Raw genomic sequence first — 22,858 nt, 5'->3', positions numbered from 1 at the left:
CAAAAAGAAAGAACTACACTGTATGACAAAGTTTGCAGGTGATGTATCAGTGGTTTTGTAATTCTAAGTGCAATAAGGACAGATCAACAATATACATTAACCCATTGAGGACGGGCTGATATTCCTACAACACACATTGCCCATAGACACTTGCCTGAGCATACTTGGGACTCTTCTCCAACGGGGTAACTTTGTTGCCTACAAGAACCAATTGTGACAATCACATGTATTAACTCTACTAGAATTGCTACATCCTGGCATCAAAGGAATAGTCCTTTGTGATACTTTCTCTCTTTTTGTCTGTGTATGGTGCAATGTCACATCTTTCTCCTTCTATCTCTTGAAGATGGAATGCGGATTACACAAAAGGTCAGAGGTCACACATACCTCCTGGAGTTCAAAGCCCTCCCTAAGGGCCATGCCTCCCAGAGAGATGTAATTATCTCGGTAGTTCCACCTGTGCTCCACTGGTTTGTGGTACATCCTTGTGTGAGCCAGCTGGTAAGCCTGCTTGTTCTGTGGCCACAGTGAGTAGGTGTAGGCCAGCTTTGGTAAGTAGTTGGCTTTTCTGCATGGAAATTACACCAAAACAAGAACCAGGGCTTGTGAAACAATGCCAAAACAACACACACACACATATGATATACCTCACACCAAGGACGATTGCTGAAATGGGCAGGAACAGTTTTTTGTTTTGTTTTTCCCACATCTTCTCCTTTTAAATGAAAAATGCATGTCTCACATTTATTACTGACTTTGAACAATTCATATTCATGCAAAAGTAGCAATTTCCTTCAACTGACTACCTTAAGACAGGAAGGTGAAATTGTGCCATCACTTTAATGTTTTAATGAATCTGCTCTGTGGACATTGAAACAGGATATCACTGTGTGGTAGTCATACATATTTGTTTTGTTTTTTGTCCTAAATCTTACAGCTGCACACCAAACTCACCTATATGAATAAAGCACAACCTCGATTCCAGTCCGATCCGGCTTCAGAGACAGCTTGTGGAAAGTTTTACCATAGCTCAGCACGTACACGTTCTAAAAAAGTTAGAACAAAAAGGGCAAAGAATGACACTGAATCGGTCAGAAACCCCTCTTTCAAAACAAATAAATTGAATGCCTGCTGAAACAAGTGCCTGTTGAGTTCTGCAAAAGCACTCTGCAGTAGTTTTGATCTTTGATCTAAAATTCATTTCATCATTAAGTTGAGAAAAGTGTGGCTCACATTCATCTGAACTAGTATTATAAGTATTGAAATAGTATTATATATATTAAATAAGAATAGAGGTGTGAATAATTGTAATTGTATTGTTTTTTGTTTTGTTAATGGTAAAGGTTAATTTTATTGTACAATAGTTAATATTTTTGATGTATGTTTGTACATGTGAATGTATTCATGATGATCCTTGTAAGATGTCCGCAATTCAGCCTGCGGGCTGCACGAGATGTTATTCAATAAATACCTTTCAATCAGTATTTCTAATGTACATACTTGTACAATATTCCATGTGATCAAGGGAAATTAATCTAACACAAAGTTTCAAATATTCCTAGTTTGAATAAGCATAGACTGAACATAGCAGACGTCACAAATTTGGGTTCATGTACACTTTGTTCACCTGCGATGAAAGCCACATATTTGTTTGGTAATGTCCATCAAACTTTTTACTAAGAGTCCAGGAAGAAGAACTTATGACAATGAATGCACTTTGATTCAGAGTGACTGTACCCATACCAGGCTGGTGCATAACTTCAAGAACAAACAATATCATACAAAATATTAGATGGACAGAGGTTCAAAAATCACAAACATCATGGCCCCGTTGCTAGAAACTTTGCGTTTAAACGCAACTTGCAACTGATTGTCACTGGCCAATCAAAATCATTGTTGTATGCATGTCTTCTTAATAGGGCAGACCCTGAGCCAATCAGAATGGTTGTTTCAAAATTAGCAACTATTTGCAATTGATTGCAACTTTCTTGCAACGGGGCCCATTTCATATGACACAGAACTAATACAGAATTGCGCATACCACATGCTCCTATTACAATAACCTTGATCAGTGAGACCCACACATTCCATTTCATACACAAAATTAATACACCTACATGCTACCATCATGTCTACCGTAAGTAGTGATTTTTCTTCTTCTTTTTTTTCTTTTATTGCAGAATACAAAAATCATCTTATCACTTAAACCAAGACACTCCTGAAGTCTCTCCAAACACATAAGATGAATGCATAAAAAACCAGTAGCAGTGATCACTGGGTTAACTCTTTGAGCTAACCTTCTTTGGATTGCAGACAAGAGGTTGATCCATGTTGCTCTTCTGTGAAAATCCTGCCAGCTCCTGTCGTGTTATGATCACCAGTTGGAAGTCCTGGATGATAGCATGTATGAAATGGAGATTTCTCGATGAGACTGCATGCATCATCAAAGATTACTCAACAAGTGGATAGCCATGTGAACCATTGGTGACATCATTCTCCACCATTTAACTTTTGACTTGATTTATTTCTGCATTCAATCAAATACAAATTCCATTCAACTTGAATACCATTCAGCTTGATGCAAGATAAACTGAAGTGTGCCAAGGAAGCAAAGACCATCCACATTGGAAATAGAAAACATTACACCATGTGATCTTATGGCTTCATATACAGTGCAAAAGATACATGCTACACTTCCTCACACTGTAAATTTCAGTATAGGTTGATTTGACCTCTGTGCGGAATCTCTGTCCCCTTCTTGGGGGTGTGGGTTGGGGAGGGGATTAATGTGGATGCTCAGCCATAAACATGACACATTGTCTCCACACTGTTTTTTAGTCTTGGAGACTAGTGTGGACAGCTAGCTAGCTAGGAGGGTATGCACTTTGCATCAAATGTATGGAATCCATGTTCCAGCTCTGAATGACCTTCAACCCTTTCTGTGCCTTGAGTGCGACTTGGTCCACAAAACCCCCACAGCATTGTACACACTGTCCAAAGTCCACAGCATAGGAGGAGGTTTATAATGGTCAGGTGATGGACAAAACTGACCTGTATCAGCCTCTGAGATATGAGTTCTTGGAGGAGGGCGGAGTAGGTCAGATTCCTCTCGTCCTCAAGGTCAATGGTGTATGGCGCCTCCTGGTAGTCATTCTCCAGGCTCTGCCTCAGAGGGTAGAAGTCTGTCGTTGTCGGAAAGCAGGCCGTCACGGTCATCGACTTCCAGTCCATACCTGTGCAATACATAATCTTGAGAGTCAATGGTGGATTCTCTAAGCTTCTACAGCGCGTGGCATTGCCATCACAGAAAGATATCAGTCCTTTTCAATCCTTTTATGTAACCTGTCATTTAGCTGTAAACTTGCCATGCTTTTTCATCAGCACTCTGTAACATGTAATTCATCCAAACTTGTTCTGATTATAAGTTAACCAGCCCCCTCAGGCATAAGAATATACCTCCATCCCAACAGGAAGGCCAGGGTAACACAATGGAGATAAGGGGGATTAGGTAATCTACTGTATAATGTATTCATTGGTAGTTAGTTTCAAGACATCTCTATTTGTCAGTGAAGAAAGCACTCTATCAGATTAAAGCACGGTAAGGCTTAAAACCCACGCAGGTTTGTCACAGTTCCAAGTTAGCAAATTCAGAATAAGAAAGTAAACAAACAAATCTTGATGCTGACATATATGCTCAAAATTACTTAGACGGATATGATATATCAAGTAAGACTATCACTAAATACACAGAATGAAAAAAAGAGTAATCTAACTGCCAAAATAGGTTACTTTTATATACCAAAGAAAAATTACAACCTTCCTTACTCAAAAGGAAAGCTTTTTCTTGATCTTGTGAAAAAAAATGAAGTTTTACAGCAATATTTATAGTGGTTTTTACCCACATCAGACTTCACTCAGGGCATATTTCAAGATGCACACAATGAAGGAGTAAAAAAAAAAAAAAATACTAAACCTAAGTTCTTATAAACAAAGTAACATATTGGACTGGCAATGGTTAGGTTGAAGTTCATCAACATCTAATGATGCAAGAATGTCACTTGTTGACATCTATATGCTTGATGAGTAATACATAAAAAATATATATACACATAATACAATAAAAATCAATGCATAAAACACTATCATCACGGCTGCACAGAAATCAGCACAAAATGTAAAGCTGAGAAAGACGGACCTAAAGAGTTGCAAAGTGAGTTTGTTTGCTTAAATTAGTTCTTGTTTGTCTGTTTGTTTGTGTTTTATAGCTCACCTGACTGCAGGAAGGGGGTCCAAACTTGCTCCCCTGTGATACCCCAGACACACCCAAGGCGCCGTCTCCTGTCCACCCTCGTCCACATGGGATGGAAGTGGTCTGAAAAGAGAGGCAGGACCCTATCTAAATAAAAAGAGGATCATCTCTTGAAGTCAGAAAACTGAACATAAACACAAATGAGAATATGACCTTGTATTACAGAATCCTTGAGAGTCAAAATGTAAGATTTTTGAGGCAAGATCAAATTCTGGAAAAAGGAAATTCTCAGCTTTAAGATGACAAATGCTCATTTAGCACTTGCAGCTTAACATAGGTTTTCATTCAAATGTTAAAAAAAAAAAAGCAAGTTAAAATATGAAGGCAGCCATTCCCTCTGTTCTCACAGATTTTCACTGGGAACGAATTTCAGTTCTCTTGTGATTCAATCATTTCACACACATGAAAAAAAAAAAAATGCTTTGAAAATATCTGCTTGAAGAGCAAATGTCTTAGATTGAGATCAAGGTCTCTTCTTCTTACAAAATTACTTTCCTTCCAATCACATATAGGTGAAATAAAGATTTCCATTTCTAATCATAATATGGCCTTTTTTTTCAAGGGTAGCATCTTCAGTGTTCATGCTGTTTTGCCAGGCCCTGCCATTATTAATCTGTTTAAACTTATTTCATGCTAAACAAACCATGACAAAATATGCCATACCACAGCCTAGTATTACAATAATTACAACAACAATGATCTTCTGGCTCTTCACAGAGAAAAGAAGAAAAAATCACAGAAGTTTGGGCAATCTTTAACATGGTAACACTTTGTGCCAAGATAGACGACCCACCTTGTACCGCTCCACTAGCACTGCCCAGACTGGAGGAGCTGGAAGACAGGGTCATTGCGTCCTCCTGGGATGCTTGGGCGTGGTCATGGAGGCTCTCTTGGCTGGGTGTGGCCTCCAGCTGCCGGTGGTGGGGCTGCACCATCTCCCCACTCCCACCTTGTTGAGAAAACATAACAAGAAAACATTTTAAAAATCAAAGGGCAAGCATTTAACATATTGCTTAAAGTCAGATGATTTATCAAAATTTCAGTTTCTAAATAATCAGTGTTATGCACAACTACAAAACAAAGAGTACAGTATTATTTTTTCCAAATAATCTCTTCTACAATGGATTGCACAGATGGTACAGCTAGAGTACAGATAGGGCTTTTTGTTTCCCACGTTTTTTAAAATGTTCTATTGAGGTAATGAGAAACTTATTATGAAATATGAAAGAGCATATAATTCCAAGAGTAATTCAAAGTTTATTTGATGAAAACAAAACTGGTTTTCAAATGGCTGAGATATCCAAAAAGAAGTGATCCTAATAAAAGATGGGACCCTGACATCAGGACCACTTTGTTTTTTCTTTGTTTTTAGACATCTCAGCCATTTGAAAAACCGATCTTCATCAAATAAACTTTGAATTCCTCTTAGAATCGTATGCTCTTTAACATTTCATATGTGACCCTGCACCTCAAAACAAACAAAAAGTTGCCAGACATGAATTTTTAGTTTAGACCATATTCTGAAAGAGCAGACTTTAAGCTTTAAAATGATGCATAACTCATATCAAATGGACTCTCCTATCCTATCTAAATATTGGAAAGAAAGCACAAACTCAGGAAAAGTGTGAACTGAGAAAAGAGGCTCTGAAGTACAGTGTCTATTCAAGCGCTTAATCTTTACCAAACCGTGCTGGCTGTGCGATGAATGGGACAAAAAACAGGAAGTAAATCACCAGAGTAACAACAATGAAGGGATAATCAGATTAAACTGAAATTAAGCATGCCTCATTAACACATTCTGTCCATAATTAATGCCAAATTTCAAAGCAGTAGCACTATCCTTTCAATAGTTATTAGAGTTGAAAGTGAAGAGTGTGGACAAGGTTTTTCAGAAATGAAAACGGAATTCTAAAGACACACCTAATCACACTATTCTGCAAAAAAAAATGTTCGAGATAAACAGCTAAAAAAACACACTTTTCTGCCCGTTTTATGATATCAAATTTTAGCATAATGTAAAAGAAGACCCGCTCTTTCAGAAAATATGAAAAATTAAAGTTCGGCTAGGTTGACTCATTTCACTAATTTTCAGTCCTCACGCAAAATCAGTGTGTGCGACTTTATGTTCGTTTTGAGGTGCACGGTCACATATAGTTGTTTCTAAAGTATCTCACAAAAAGTTAAAAGCTGAATCCCCACCTTCACTAATACTCTTAGAGACACAATCAAACAAACCTAGCTTCTGGTATGCATCACAACTTAGACCTATATGACATATCATTCTCTTGGTGAGACCTCAAGGGCAAAGATAAAGAAAAAGATTTGAGATGATCTCATCACTTTAGACATGGATTTTGATTGATCTCCATCTCGCAAAGTAGGGGAGGCACTTACCACGTGGAAATGCATGCGTCCATCGACGCCGATCGGCGGTCAGGGCAACCGATAGCGTGTCGGGAGAGAAGGGGTTATTCACAGCTTCGACCTTTGACCTCCGCCTCCGACCCCTGTGGAAGAGCTTCCTGTCGTGCATCTCAAATTGCTCGTCTTCATCCTCCTCCTCTTCCGGTGGAAGCCTGCTGATGGCCAGATCATCCGAATCCGTGCTGATGGTGCTCTGTGTGCTGTCGACATGGTAACGGGCATATCCTGGTATCCTTGGAAGAGCTGGAGCAGGGCGCTGGGTGGTGGGTGCATCTTCATCCTGAACGGCATCCCATGGCCATGGGAGGGAGGTCAGAAATGGTAAATCAACCATTTAATTGCAAGAGCAAGACTATTGAAAAAAATAATACATTATGTAGTATGCATACACTGTATCTATAAACTCAGACCAACTTTCACATTCTACACAACTTCTGACAAAGCCATTTGCAATAACTGCATCAAATAATATTAATATGCACAATACTGAACAAATAGAATACTAGCATTTGATTAGCTAAGTCTACCTGCTGCCTTGTTGACTGACATTGTAATTTGCAACTGCTGCAATGTGCTTATGTAGCAGAGCTCAAATTAGATATTAAGTACAGGCAAGCAGGGATTGTGGATCCAGGAATTCCGTAAAGAAGGGGCGCCTTTGAAAAATGAAAGGGGGAAGGGGCACATGCACCCCTCCTTCATTTTTTCTTTTTATTTCTTTTGTTATAACCAAAAGTAAAGGGGGCGCGCGCCCGGTGCACTCCCCTCTGGATCCACCACTGGGCTAGGGAAAACACATAAACTGCATCATGTGCAACAGCAGGAACCACAACTGTTTGGTTTCTTCTCTTTGCTGCCGTTGTAGTATCAAACTTACGGTCCTGTCTGGAAGCCTGAGCCTAGAGATGAAGTTGGTCTGTGTAGACTGGTACCTTCTCTTCTGGCTTGGTGACAGGTAGAAGCTGTAGTTCAGCCAGTGTGGAATGTGATATTTGTCTTTGTAGGCCACATCCTTGTTCAGTGCATGGAGGAACTGAAATAGTAGCAAGATTATGAATTTAATAGAAAAAAGATAATTTGATAATTACCATTTTGCATGTAGGTGTTCTTCACCAATCACAAGAGCACTGATAAAATTGCTGTTACAAAGCATGAACTGTTACTGGTGATATGAAGGACAAGCCACACAGAAACTTACAGCTTACAAAAATGCAACTGAGCATAGTTTCAAGTTAAGTACTTCGGATCTGAAGCACATCAGATTGCACGATCATCATGTAAACTTAGGGACCAAATAACAGTCAACAAGTTGACTCACCTTTAGAAGTGGTACAGGATGAAGAGGCTGCTCCGCTAGACACACTAGATCACTTCCAATACCTAAAGGTTGGACATTTACATTAAACAAAAAGAACAAGAAAGTCATATTCTCTTTGCTCCAACTGAGAAGATTCAGACTTTAATCGTAGCAGTCAATGTTCTTCAAAAGTTTAATATCCCCACATGTCATGGGTCCTCCTTTTTTTCTCTTTTTTTTTTGCATATAAATTGGAGCATATGGGTATAATGATGATGAAGAGTTAAAGGGATAGTACAGTATTGGTGGAGATGAGAATTGGACTTGTAACTTTTTGCGAGATACCAAAAAAACACCTATGAAATGGTACAGAGCATACCATTTTAAGAGGAATTCAAAGATTATTTGACGAAAATCGGGTTTGGGATCACTGAAACATCCAAAAACAAAGTAAAACAAAGCGATCGTAATAAAAGGTGGGTCCCACACTTTATTAGAATCGCTCTGTTTTGGATATCTCAGCCATTTTAAAACCAATTTTCATCAAATAAACGTTGAATTTCTCATGGAATTACATGCTTTTTCATATTTCATAGGAGGCTTCTCATTATCTCACCAAATAATGTTAGAAACCTGAAATTAGGTCTCAACCAAAACTATATGATCCTTTTAAGGAGTTTCTTTTCATCAAACTAGATCAGAGTTGGATGTAATTCCCCCATTGCTTCAACTCTATCATGGCATAAATATGCGATATAATTATGGATATACAGTTACCAATACAAAATCTCATTCATGATTGAACTTCATTAGGAATGTGTAAAAACGCAACAAAAAAAGAAAAACAAGATGGCATTTTAATGCCCTCTGAGCCTATTCAATTGGTTCAATTCTGCTTGTCTTTATGCTGGATAAATCCATTCACAACACACCCATTCTCACACATACACATAATGGTTCTTTATGAACTTTTCTCCTCTTGTTACAGTTTCTTACCAAAGTCGATCATTCGCTGCTCGGTCAGCTTGCACAATGTTCTGTCCACCTCAAAGACTCCGGCCCCTGGTGTCACTACGACCACTAGCTGACCAGTCCGGTCAAAGTTGCGGTTCATGTAGTGGTTGTCAAACACTGAGAATTGAGACATGATCATAATGAGATAAATGAAGATCATAAGATTAATATCTGTAAAAATTGGAATAAACAGTAATGATATCATTACTACTTTTAGTAGTAGTAACAATCACAACAGTAGCAATGATAACACTAAAAGTTATAATCATTACTCGTTACTCTTTCCATCTTCACCAAAAGCAGTAGGACACTATAGAAGTAAGTCTAAACGTCATGGTATCATCATCATCATCATCATAACAACAAAAGGCGCTGGAGAAAACCTTCCTGTGTATGAAAGCTGCTACTGCACACACACAGTTTTAAAAACTTAATTTATGCATAATTATGTATTTATATTATATTACATGAACAGTTTGACTGCAAAACAGTTTACGTGTAAGTCTTTCATCAGCCAGGGCAAAATTAAACCATTTCAAAGATACCACACTTGTAACAAAATACAGGGTATTCTTGAAGCTATGGTGAAAAATATCCAATATGTTCTCATCCTTTTCTGTTCTTTTTAGCAGCTTTAACTGCAAATATCTAAAACTGACAAAAAACGAAGGAGACTTTTTTTGCAATCAAACTATTCACATATATATTTTCATGGTTTCCAAACACATGTATGTGGAAATACACATATAGAGATCTGCAAAATAGATGGGTTTTTCCCATTTACTCCATACACTGCTTATAAACCCGTTGAGGACGAGTCCCGAGTATACTCAGGCAGGCATCTATGGGAAATGCGTGTTATAGCAAAATCAGTCCGTCCTCAACGGGTTAAGAGTGAACATGATGATAAGGTCACAAGAGCACCAAGTCTTTTGAGTATAGGAATGGATACTGAATCACTCCCTTAAACTACATAGCAAAGTGTTTATCATGAAGAGGGTATACTGATGTCAAGCATGTCAACTATGTCTGTAGATTCAGTTTTACATCTGTTTACAGGGTAGAGCAAATAAGACATGTCAATGTGAGCAAATTGCATGTGGTACTTTGTATGGTTGGAATGCAAAATATTCGGGGGGGGGGGGGGGGGGGGGGGGGGGGGAGTAGTTGTTTCAAAGAATCAAAGTCAATCTTAACTCATTGAGGATGAGTCCCGAGCATACTCAGGCAAGTGTTTATGGGAAATGAGTGTTGATGTTAACACAGCTCGTCCTCAACGTGCTAAAAGGTAAGATCAACTTAAAAGTATGGTATGCCATTGGTTTCCCTGTTCACTTTTATCTAAGGCTTTCAAAATCCACTTCAAATTGTTATCAAAATTTAGACAAATTCCTTTGTCATTAATTTCATTTTGTATATTAATGGCAGCATGACAAAGTCTCCAAAATCTGCCATGTACAGCACACATCAGGAAATTAGAATACCATTCATACACAGCACACCATAATTTAAATTTGATCATAATTTCTACGACTGACTTAAATTCTTTGTGAACCCCTTCTCCCCCCCCCCCCCCCCAGTTCTGTATATGGAAGTCATTACTGCATAGGCATATCAATGCTGAATGCCAAGTAAACATCGTACACTGTGGCAGTTTACATTCAGTGAGTGTGGTTTCACGATTACTCTGGAGGCCCCACTTCATAAAGCACTTCACCATGTTTGCCACATGCGGTGAGCAAAGTTACAATGAAGACAGCAATGGCAGTGACCACTAAGACATGAAATGTTTATGTCATTGCCAAGGTCACTGTAATCATTTTAACTCACAATATCTGCACATCCCATTATGTAATGGACCACTCTGTCCCACTGAAAAAAACAAAAACAAAAACAGCTCACTGATATTGTCGCCCAACCCCTGCGGCTGCACATAGTAGCCATGCAACAGATATAACGATCAATCACCTACCAAATACCAAAGGTGTCCAAATACTGTCAGTTGTACCTTACAATAATTTCCAACCTGTTCAGACATACAGATAACATTTAGACACATTTCAATCAAATGGGGCATTTCTTCTTTCTCCTTTGTTTCACACATAAAGTATACTCCATGTACATCCTCAAGGTATACCGCATACGGTACACACCATATACATGTATTATGCGAGTCTAATTTTTTTGTGTGTGTGAATCAGGACTTCCAAACAACTTTGCTGACGGTTAAATTTGCAATTGGGGAGCACAGTAGTGAACAGGGAACTGTATGGATGCATATCGCTTTCTACCTGGTATCACAGGAATTATTTTTGTGTGTTGTTAAATTCGTGAATAGCAAAGAACTCGCAACATTCACACAAATAAAACTAGAAATGTCGCTATGGCGACTGGTATGCCTTCGCCATAATGCATGGCAAGTTTTATTAGGATACCTCAAACAGTTTTTTAGTTATGCGGTCCGCAAAATTGACTACGGACAACCCGAAAATGCCTCCTGCGACACTTCGTGGCAGAGGCATAAAAATCAAAAAATATATGGAGTATACAATATCTTACCAAGGAAAATCCAGAGGTGTTCATTATTCATGTTGCTCATACTCTTGTTGTGCTCTTTTAAATATAAAATGATGAAAGCAAAACTGACTCCCAAAGTGCACAACTTGTAATAAGCCTGTTCAGGGTTAGCTCATGTGCACATGGTACCAATAACCTTTTTTCTTTCTCAGTTGATTAGGCACTCCACTAATTTTCCAGGCAACAGAAGACATAAGCTTGCCTGATGTTACAATTTATGGAATTCATTAGCCATGTTCAAACAAAGGATGAACTTGTGTGGACCAGGTGGCGAGAATGATCCATCAATTAGCACTTTGGAAAGCAGCCATTTCATTATTATGCATTGAATGTACTAATTTACAATCTATTTTTTTTTGATATGGCCGAACACCACTTTTGCTGTCATGTGGATGTGGTGGCAAGCATCGCTACAAGGATTACTTGAAAATCATTACATCACAGATGCTCATCTCTGTGAATTCAAAAACCAAAATGTCTTGAGGGAGGAAGGGTTGCAGAGACACCATGTGTATGTAGTCAGTACAATATAGTAGAATGTAGTGCTCAGTAATGCAGTGCTCAGTACAATGTAGTCAATATTTGTACCAACATGTCTTGTTGGTACAAATGACTTTTTTTCTGCTCATGCTTAAAGTGGAACCCCAAACTGGCTTATCGGAAAGCACCCAATTAACCTATTCTTCGTGGAAACATGTCTGCAATGCATTAGCCCTAAGGGAATCACATTTTAACTGAAGCCAAATGGTTATATCATTTAAAGGACAAGTTCACCTTTATAAACATAAGGATTGAGAGAATGTAGCAATATTAGTAGAGCACATCATTGAAAGTTTGAGGAAAATCAGACAATCCGTTCAAAAGTTATGAATTTTTAAAATCTTTGTGCAGCAACCGCTGGATGAGAAGACTACTGCAGTGTATGAATAACTTGCGTACAACAATATAAGGAAAATATAGAGAGAATTTCACAAAATTCCATCTTTTGAAAAAAGTGCACATTCCCCTGACTCGTTACCGACAAATGTTATGGGCAATATTATTCCCCCTGCCTTTAGAAAGAGGCAAGTCAAGAGCTCTTTTATTATGCGAAAAAAGTGAAAATATGTTGAATTTTCTTTTACATTTTCTTTATACTGTTGTACGCATATGACTCACAAGCTGTAGTAGTCTCCTCATCCAGCGGTTCCAACACAAAAATTTTAAAAATTCATAACTTTTGCATCGATTGTCCAATTTTCCTCAAACTTTCACTGATGTGTTCTACTAATATTGTTGCATTCTCTCAATCCTTATGTTTATGAAGGTGAACTTGTCCTCTAACTGTCTACAGGTGCAACATTAGACATGTGATGAGGCACACATGAGATCATTGCAAAGTGAGCTGGGAAGGCGTCGGCTGGCAGCCTGCCCCCTTCTTACCATTCAGGCTGAGATTGATCGCCTCCAGCACGTTCCCCTGACAGGAGTTTGAGTTCTGACCTTTCAAGAGACAGCCCGCTGTAAAAGGAGAGAGCAGTACAATGGGGTAATGATGACCCTCACGGCACATGAGCAATGGAACAATCTGACAAGCATGCCAGCAGTTCTTAATGTCCCTGTGGGTCAAGGCCACTCAGAGCCTGGGGCCTGTTTGATCACAAAGATGTATGTAATCATCCTAAGTTGCAATACATACAGTTACAGCAGCAAGGAGTTAAAGGCATAATTTACCATTTGCAGATGAAACAAAAACCCAGCATAAGAGCTTCAAATTAGTTCTAAAATATGACTTAGGTATAGAAACAACCAATGTAAAAATTTGAATTAGCATTTATGTTAAGTATTATCGAATATACAAGGTGTACAAAATGTGAACAATAGTTATAATAAAGATGTATCCAGACTAAACTGTCAACAGTTACAGTTTTATGAAAAAAATAGTGATATCTCCCTATATTTTAGGCTTTATTGCAAAAATGTTATATGGTATGTTGTTTTGTGATACAACAGACCGACACATATGCATCAAATGTGATATTTTTTTGAAAATCACTGCTCCGAAAGGTAAGCAGGACCTTTAAGTTGCAATGTACATGGGTACTGCTGCAAAGAGCATATGTTTACAGTGGATCCATTGTTTCCTGGCTGTTGCCATAACAACTGAATTTGTTGACACATACAATAACTGCACACATCTTTATACAACAGGCATTTACTAATAATCACACAGAAAAAAAACATCCAGTATACTGAAAGAATGTCTAAAGATAAAACACAGTCATTACACTATCCGGAATCTTGTAATACAGATTACTTTCAGTTCATGTGTATGTGGCAAATAGTTCTGATCAATGAACCATTCTGATATACAGAATGTAGTTCTGATGTAGTTCAAATATAGATTTTAAAGACTTCACATGTGCAGTAAACAATATAATTCAAAAATATACATAAATTTCAGATATATCCATATAGAAGGCATTCATAATATACAAATCTCATGTAGTGTAACTTGATGGATCAGCCCACATTCCTTACTGCTACTGTGTAGAATGTGTACACGTGTATCTCCTGTGAATACTGGCATCTACTACTTATGCAGCAGTTTCTATTAGTGCATGACATACTATTGGAAACATTGCCTATGCACACACTATGGCTGATGAAATGAGAGTGAGAAATCACCTCTTCTCTGCCAGTCCTTGATGTCTTTTGCATAGCTCTGCATGGTGACTTTGAGGGGAGCAAGGATCTGCATCCAGTCTTCTCTTCTCTCATTTCTTGCAAACACTCTATTATTCAAAATGGAGATGATAAAAACAATAATAATAATAATTCATGGTGTGAAACATCCCGAGCAAGTTTGTTGTTCTCATCAGCAAAACAACATGTTCATTTAGATTGATGAATTCTTGAATCACGTTGATTTTATTGCAACTGATTGACAAAATTGCCATACATCATTGATGTAAATACGCACCAAATATCAAGTGGGTTTCTTTTTTTTTTCTTCTTCTTTTTTTTTTTTTAGTGTTTAATGTCTATCAGGGCTGCTACTAATGCACTGAATATTTGGTACTTTTTACATCAATATAGAGCAATTTGTCAATTAGTGGCAATAAAACCACATGCTCTTTGTAACTTGAAAATGTCCTCTTCAGATCACTTTATTACACAATATTATACATGGTAACAGATAATGTTAATAGAGGAAAAAAGGAAAACTTGCCTGTAGTAATCCTCATAATATCTCCCATCTTCATGGACATGGAGTCTGGGTCGCATCTCTGGAGGAAAGTCATCTAAACAAAAAATGGCCAAAAACCAAAAAAAATAAGAGCTAGCACAAATATGAATTTTACAGACAAGAACAATCCCACCAGCATATGACATTATATACTATCTAGCAAGCAAGAGGACAAATAAAGCACAAATAATTCCTGGACAATCAGTATCTTCCAGTTCCACTCAATAGTACTTTCTTACAAGCAAAGGCTTACAAATGTGTGGTCTCCTGCATTTTTCCCTTCGTAAAAATTCCTTTTATTTGACATTGATCAGTAAAAACAAAGACACACACACAAACACAATAATACATACCAACAGAATCAGCCTCAAAGTAGGTTCTGGAGAAGAGAATGATGCTGAACTCATGGTTTGAATTCCTCTCTTTCCACCTTGTGAAGAGCTCCGTCAGAAATCCAGTCACTGCCTTCTCCATGTACAAGTCACCTGTGAAAGCAATGATCAGATGTGCAGATGTGGCAGGCAATCGATCAGTAAAAAATAGCCATTTTGAACCTTCTCTTTGCAAAGTAATATCATCTCCTAGCATCTTTATGAACACAAAGAAAAATGCATTCACCAAATCGACATATACAGGTGCATATGGAACAGGTACCTTCCATCACACTTCAGCTACCATTTCTTCCCCTGTCCTCTGTGAAGTATTTAGAGACCTGGTTTGACATGCACTGAAGCTTCCTTCCAAATTGTCGCAGGAGAAACAAGGAAAAGTAGAAATTACGCGGTGCGTAATATATGTCCCCGCCGGAAGTAGCATTTTGTAGCAAAATGTACAATACAGGTGAAAAATCAAGGTAAAAGGTCACAGAAGTCAAAGGTCAAAATTCCGTGTGGAAGTTATGAAGCCCTCACCTAGTGCCATCACATAAAGCAAACAGAATCGAAATTGGGTTAGAAATGGCGAAGGAGTAGCATTTTGTAGCCATTGTACAATATAGGTCAAAAATCAAGGTCAAAGGTCAAAGAAGTCAAAGGTCAAAATTCTGTGTAGCAGTTTTGAAGCCCTCAACGAGTGCCATCACATAAAGCAAACGGAATCGAAATCGGGTTAGAAATGGCAAAGAAGTAGCATTTTGTAGCCAATGTACAATATAGGTCAAAGGTCAAGGTCAAAGGTCACAACTGAAATTCTGTGTAGAAGTTTCAAAGCTCCCATGTAGTGCTATCATATAAAGCAAACAGAATCAAAATTGGCTCATAAATGACAGAGAAGTAGCAAATTGAAGATTTTGATCACACACGGACGCACACACGGACACACGGACACACGGACACACACACGGACACACACACGTACGGAGCCCGTTTCATAGTCCCCTGCTCGAACTCGTTCAGCGGGGACAATCAAAGACCTTGCAACACTTGACATCACCGTGCAATGGGAAAATTTTCACCTTACATCTTGACCTTCAATCCTAACGGGTGACCTGTAAGGATTTTTCTATGACTTATAACCTTATGACCTTCACACTTGGCTAAATTTTCCAAAAATGTGTCTTATTTTCACCTCATACCATATCTTATGAAAGGCTTATTGTGTTTTCGGTTCTTGTGTAAAAAAAAAAAACAACAACAACACTGACACACAGAAGGGTCTTCCAAACTGGATGAATCACGCTTCAGGCATCGTCAATGAGGGGTTGAAAATTCACTTCTGGAAGCAAACTGATGCATTCATGTGCACAAAATTATGAATACAACTGTGCATGAATAACAGAAAAATGCAGCTTCTCATTTGCACACTCTGCTACACAAAACAAGCACTGGAGGAAACCAAGATAGTAAAAATACATATTACAAGAAAAGAGGTAGATGTCAGCTTCTACAATTGGTCATCTGTTCACAACTGGTTGCAGATTAACCAATTATCATTTTCTCCTCTTTTTTTTTTTTTGCACAATGCATTCCATAATTTGCACACCAAAAACGAAACATTTTAAAATAACGAAAAGAATAAAGGGCTCCAAACTAATTCAATCATTGCTACTAGAAACCAAACTGGTGTTTGGTAGTAGTTATCCTGACAGGGTCAAGGCTATGATGAGGGGAGATTTTTAGGAGAGAATGAGGTTGAAAAGCCATCAGGTCTCACCACAGGTGTCAAAGTCCCACATCTCTGAGCTCATCTGGATGAAGAGGTACACCATGGCCGTGGAGGAGCGAAAGGCGAACCGGGTGTCGGCGTTTACGACCCCACAGGACACGGTCCCACCACGGGACCATAGTTCCTGGATCTGGGCCCTGATACCACACTGCTCCACTTTTTGCTGGATATGTAGACAAGTATCAATCTACCAGATGGAAACACAGGGAAACAAAAAACAAAAACAAAAGTTAAATGCACATACACATACATACACACACAAACAAACACACACACTTCTATGCTGAAACTTGAGGGGTTCACATTTCAAGAAAAGAAGACTACTAATTCATTTTCAAACAATTAACAGTGACAAGTGACAAGTGACAAGTGACAGGAACAGATATTGAACATCTGTTGCAAACCTTAAGAACAAAATTAAGATACCTTCTGCTGAAATTATGTTCTTTCTATTACAAAGTATATAATTGTAGAGTTTTAAAAACAATCATGGCTTTACCACATGCTGGTTTGTTGTTTTTTTAAGCTTGAACATGAAAGACACTCAAAGCTTTGACAAACATGGAATTCTTTTTTTTTCTCGTTTTCAAATAAAAAATTAATAAATAAATAATCAAAATCAAACATACTACAGGCTCAATTGAAAAATGTATAATGGAACTATCGGTAAACGACCTCAGGAATTGAACTTTTTGAAGAGTATTCCTTGCTTCAAGGACTATCTTCTCTATACCATGCTGTTCTTGAGTCTCCACATGTCACTCCTGCTGATGTACTGGTCCTTGAAGACCAACTCCACCAGGTCAAGGGCTACATCCTGGCTGTCTGGTGGCACCCTGTTGACGGTCACCGTCTGGTAGGCCCGCAGCTGAAAGAGAGAGGCCACGCCCTGCTCTACGCTGATCACTCCTATCATGTACCAGGTGTGAAAATTCCAAGAGATAGAATATTAGAGCATCATGCAGTTTTCAATCCCAATATGTGTGCTTATCAGCAATGTAAATGAATTAAGACATTGTATAAATGTAAATTCTTTTAAATTAATATCAGCATTTCTTATACAAATGTAGACAGACAAACAATCTACAATGTATATATATGCAGAATGTGTTTGCATGCTTGTCTGTACCACAGAATATGAAGACATACAGAATGTGGCACCGACAACATTTAAGAGTTTCAGGCAACTTTGCATCTTACTCAAATTATGATTTGTCTTCTGTGGCTACTGCATTTTCAAAAGTTTTCAATTTCTTTTTTCGCCCCTATTAAGTTTTACTACATGTATATACAATCACATATGTGAAGTCACTGCCTCATAAGTCTCCATTGTTTGTGATATGAAGAGAAGTATCTAAACTTACCCTTTTGTGGAAGCTCCACACTCAGAGTCTGGACTTGTGCCAGAAGATGGCTGTGTGTGATTCGGAATGATGGGAAAGCAAAAAGAGAAAGAATGTAAACTCCACCTTAACATTGTCTATTGCAAAGTTTATCTATCTTTATTCATTTTTGCACAATCGAGGCAACTGTACAGAAACACAGATTCCCCCCCCCCCCCCCCCGATACTTGGTGAATTCCCATTTACCACTTCACTTGTGAACTGTACTCAAAATTGAAAAAAAGAAATAGCAATTCCAAATTCAGGTGCAACTATCTTTTCATGTTTTTAAACTGCATTTTGATTTACTGAAGACTGACAATAAAATGATGAGTGACTCTCATTATAAAGAAGTCCTCAGACTGACAGTTTTCTTTTGTAATAATAAAATTTGTTTTTACAGAACAAATGAAGCATATACATATATATATATATATATATATATATATATATATATATATATATATATAGATAATCATTTGGGGACCTTAATTTTCACTTAGGTACCTTAATTTTCACTTAGGTGTAATAATAACTTTGTTACAACTGTTTTTTGTTATAAAAGGAGTGCACTGAAATAACACAAAGAAAAAAAAACATCAGCACTATACACCAAATAATCTATTGAAAAAATGCATTTAAATCCTTACAGCCCTTGATGTTTTATGTGAGAAGTCATTTATTACAATCATTTCCAGACATACCTTTGTTTTTCATCTGGATGGAATATTTCCAGGAAATCTCCAATCTTGATAGATGGGAAGTCATTTGGATTGATAATGACTAGTTCCTCTGTATATATGTGGAGTGGGAAAGAAAAAACGAGAGAAAGTGAGGGATGAAATCAGAAGAAAATAAAAGAAAAAAAAACAAAATTATCTTTGCACAGAAATATGGTATTAATAATGAAATCAGACACTGCATGCACTATTCCTTTGACTGACGCTAAACACACTTATGCCTACAACCGCACCTGTATGTTGTGGGAAGCAAGAAATTTCAAGAATGAAAAGTGTTTGGATAAACACCCGATTGTTCAGTGTTTCAGTAGTAGCCCAGATTTATTTTTTAGAAAAAGATATGTATGTACAAATATATATATATATATATATATATATATATATATATATATATATATATATATATTATATATATATATATTATATATCAAAATGAGCCTACATACTCAAGTTGGACTCAAACCCACTCCTGATTGCTAGACAGGCATCAAATCACAAGGACTACCAAACTTCCGCCCAATAGCCAGTGATGATTCTTATCCCTATGTACTATGTATTTCTTCAAATTAATGATTCTCGTATTGAGCTTTTTCATTGCAAACGATTGACAAATTACCCTATCAGTGTACATGCAGGCTACTTATCATGACTACTACTAAAAAAACAAATAATTTGTGTTTATTTATAAATGTCAATATACACCAAGCTGATATACAAAGAGGACAATTTGTCAATCAGTTGCTATAGGAAGACATTACTGGGTATGTCACTACAGACCCTATTTCTAGATACATGCATATAATATTTTGGTAATTTGGAAACAAAAGAAATGTGAATACAATGTAGGGGTCATATGTACAACCGGGAAGTCAAGTTAAGGCCCTATCAGGACATCAAAATGCTTTAACGAGACAACTACTTAATAACATTATGTATCTTGTCATTAGCATTAGCTTACACTCTCATAGACTTGCTGATTTGAGATTATCAATTTCATTCATGGTAACTCTGTAGGAGATTCTCTTTTATGTCCCTCCAAACAAAATATTTCATGTACAATGTATTAATGTATCAGTAGGTTATATCCACGAAAGAAAAAGGCTTACAATTCCTTTAAAGGGATGGTACAGTATTGGTGGAGATGAGAATACGGCTTTTCACTTTTTGCGAGATACCAAGAAAACACTTCTGAAATAGTATAGAGTATACCATTTTAAGAGGAATTCGAAGTGTATTTGATGAAAATCGGGTTTGGAATAACTGAAACACCCAAAAACATAGTAAAACAAAGCGATCGCAAGAAAAGGTGGGTCCCACACTTTATTAGAATCACTCTGTTTATCTCAGCCATTTCAAAACCAATTTTCATCAAATAAACATTGAATTCCTCATATATATGCTCTTTCATATTTTATAAAAGGTTTCTCATTATCTCACCAAAAAATGTTAGAAACCTAAAATTAGGTCTCAACCAAAACTATACAATCCCTTTAAACCACCTCAGACCGAGTATGAAATTGAGAACTATATTGTATGGTTGCTATATATACCTACATTATTTGCACTCATTTTTAGATTGAATACTCACCACTGAAACTTCTTTGATGGATGTACAGCTTCATACTGACTAACCATCATTCACAGCGCACCTGCATACTGCTGAAAGAATCAGTGACACATACACGTATGCACAGTAAAATGCATTTCACACAGTATATGGATACTCTAAATCATTTTCCTTAATGTATTTTATGTTCTTCATTCTCAACCATCTTTTGTTTCAAACCCGTTATCAGTATTTCCTTCTTTTTATGCAAGTATTTCCAATTGTTGTACTGTTACACTTTGTAGGTAACCACACTTGTGTTCAAAACTTATCACTGACCATCTTGACTCAAGCTCAAATAGTTGCTGTCAGTGATTTCAATACCTTTCTAAAAATAATTGCCATCTCATTTTGGGCAAATCTCCTTCGAGATAAGTGCAGTGCATATACTTCTGAAAGTCATTAGATCATTGGGATTTATTGCCAGAGAGGACGAAATCTTGTCAAGAATGATGCCAGGTTATCTCTAGCAATACTTACACTAACATCACATGGCATATGAGGAAAAGACACAATATGCAATACTTTATTTCATTTTGGTGTACATTCAGTCTCCATATCTTTTTTCTGTAAATATCAGCTCTATTACAAGTATTAGTCAACTGATGAGTAAGTCAGCCATACATAGTACCACTACGTATACGTTGGGGATCCGATTTGTCTCTGTGATGAATCATGTGTGTCTGTTTCAATGTAAAAACTTAGTCTCAGATCTTTGTTTGTCTGAATATGGGATTTTAAAGTCCTGCAACTGTATGCATGAGGGACAGCACGTCTACATAGCCCAGCAGCGGCAGTCGGTGCAGTACAAATTAACAAACATGACAAGACAAATTTTGCAGCCGAGCGACACCACTGCCACTGGCACTGCTTTGATTGATGAAATATGTTTAAATGTTATAATGCTGATCATCTTTCGTTCCTAATAATTAATAGTCTAGATGAAAAACATTGCTTTGCTGATATAATACAGTACCGGTACAGATTATAAAATTACAAGTCTGAAGTAAACTTAGGTCTTTTAAAAATGCCTGGTATAAACTATCACCATAATGATGATGATGATGGCAATCATGACCAAGTCAAGGACTTTCAAACTCAAATCTTTTTTGAAGAGGGAGATATGAGATCGATTACGCAGTTAGTTATCTGATATTGCATTTCATGCAATAAGAATAACATTGCAATGAATGAGTCCGAGTCTCACTATTAAGAGTGTATGGGATCATCACAAAAAGGTACAAAAAAAAGGAACAAAACTTAATTAACTAACTACAACAAATCTAACTCTTGACACTCCGGCAAGATCCACAGCACGTGTCTAAAAATAAAATTTAGGCCCTACTAATTATAATACGTAGTAACCGCTAAACATAGACCGTTCTATAGCATTGAGCTACAGACCCTACATGGATAAGAACAGGTGGGACTGAAGTGAAGTAGAATCTACCGAGTTTCTAAATCAAGGTCACCAAATCGTCTTTGCTGAAAAACAGCTAAATACGAGATCAGAGCTACCTCTCTCCTCGGCAAAGTTGTACATCGTCCACTCTGGTCTGCTTTGTTCACCATGCGCCCTTAGCTCAGCGCGTCGTCTCTAAAATGACAGATTATTTTTCATCCACAGTAGTCCCGTCTATAATCAGTATCAGTACTATCACTGTTTATGTTCGATCTGCCCACCTGCTGCTCACAACCTTTCGTTCTCGCTAGCTAGCGCGGCGCTGCAGTTTCATAATCCAGGTAAACAAAACAACCAAACAAAACAGAAAAAGCAGGGTGATGAAATCTTGGATCAGTTTGCAAAACACAGTTTATGATGATGGGTTTGATGGCATAACAAGGCAACTCCATTCTTGTCAATTTGAGATACAGATTTATTTATATGCGAAAAACATAGAAAAGAATAAGAAAATTTGGTTCTTTTTATCATAACTTCAAGAACATTACTTGGTATGCAACAAGTGAATTAGTATCAGTGGAAAGGTTTTATTTTGCTCTATCTGCTGATGAAGAACTTAGTAATTACCCCATAAACTGCTGAGGGTATTTTTGGCAATTTTAGTTTTAGGGCCACACAAATATTTTGAAAATTATTGAAAAATATTATAATTTCT

At 37.4% G+C, this 22,858-nt stretch overlaps 1 protein-coding gene across 1 annotated transcript in view; it reads right to left on the bottom strand.

Annotated features, from left to right (window-relative positions):
- Positions 1-20,796, bottom strand: part of LOC139717867 (GATOR1 complex protein DEPDC5-like) — a 29,731-nt gene extending 8,935 nt beyond the window's left edge. The window contains exons 1-19 of the mRNA XM_071629356.1: positions 20,724-20,796; positions 19,100-19,187; positions 18,378-18,427; positions 17,747-17,922; positions 17,002-17,200; positions 15,204-15,335; positions 14,833-14,905; positions 14,289-14,395; positions 13,044-13,121; positions 9,027-9,161; positions 8,052-8,113; positions 7,611-7,766; positions 6,704-7,013; positions 5,124-5,258; positions 4,271-4,396; positions 3,052-3,233; positions 2,298-2,390; positions 955-1,046; positions 388-568 (exon numbers count right to left, since the gene is read on the bottom strand). Coding sequence (XP_071485457.1) covers positions 388-568; positions 955-1,046; positions 2,298-2,390; positions 3,052-3,233; positions 4,271-4,396; positions 5,124-5,258; positions 6,704-7,013; positions 7,611-7,766; positions 8,052-8,113; positions 9,027-9,161; positions 13,044-13,121; positions 14,289-14,395; positions 14,833-14,905; positions 15,204-15,335; positions 17,002-17,200; positions 17,747-17,922; positions 18,378-18,427; positions 19,100-19,187; positions 20,724-20,757 — 2,409 coding nt within the window. The 5' untranslated portion in view covers positions 20,758-20,796. The remainder of the gene's footprint in view (positions 1-387; positions 569-954; positions 1,047-2,297; positions 2,391-3,051; positions 3,234-4,270; positions 4,397-5,123; positions 5,259-6,703; positions 7,014-7,610; positions 7,767-8,051; positions 8,114-9,026; positions 9,162-13,043; positions 13,122-14,288; positions 14,396-14,832; positions 14,906-15,203; positions 15,336-17,001; positions 17,201-17,746; positions 17,923-18,377; positions 18,428-19,099; positions 19,188-20,723) is intronic.
- Positions 20,797-22,858: the final 2,062 nt, after the last annotated feature.

This window comes from Diadema antillarum, unplaced genomic scaffold (assembly GCF_040938485.1).
Source record: "Diadema antillarum isolate AM-2024a unplaced genomic scaffold, OU_Dant_1.0 scf00000084, whole genome shotgun sequence".
NCBI classification, from domain to species: domain Eukaryota; kingdom Metazoa; phylum Echinodermata; class Echinoidea; order Diadematoida; family Diadematidae; genus Diadema; species Diadema antillarum.
Note: the sequence above shows the minus strand (reverse complement) of the source record. Positions and strands in the feature narration are given on the sequence as shown.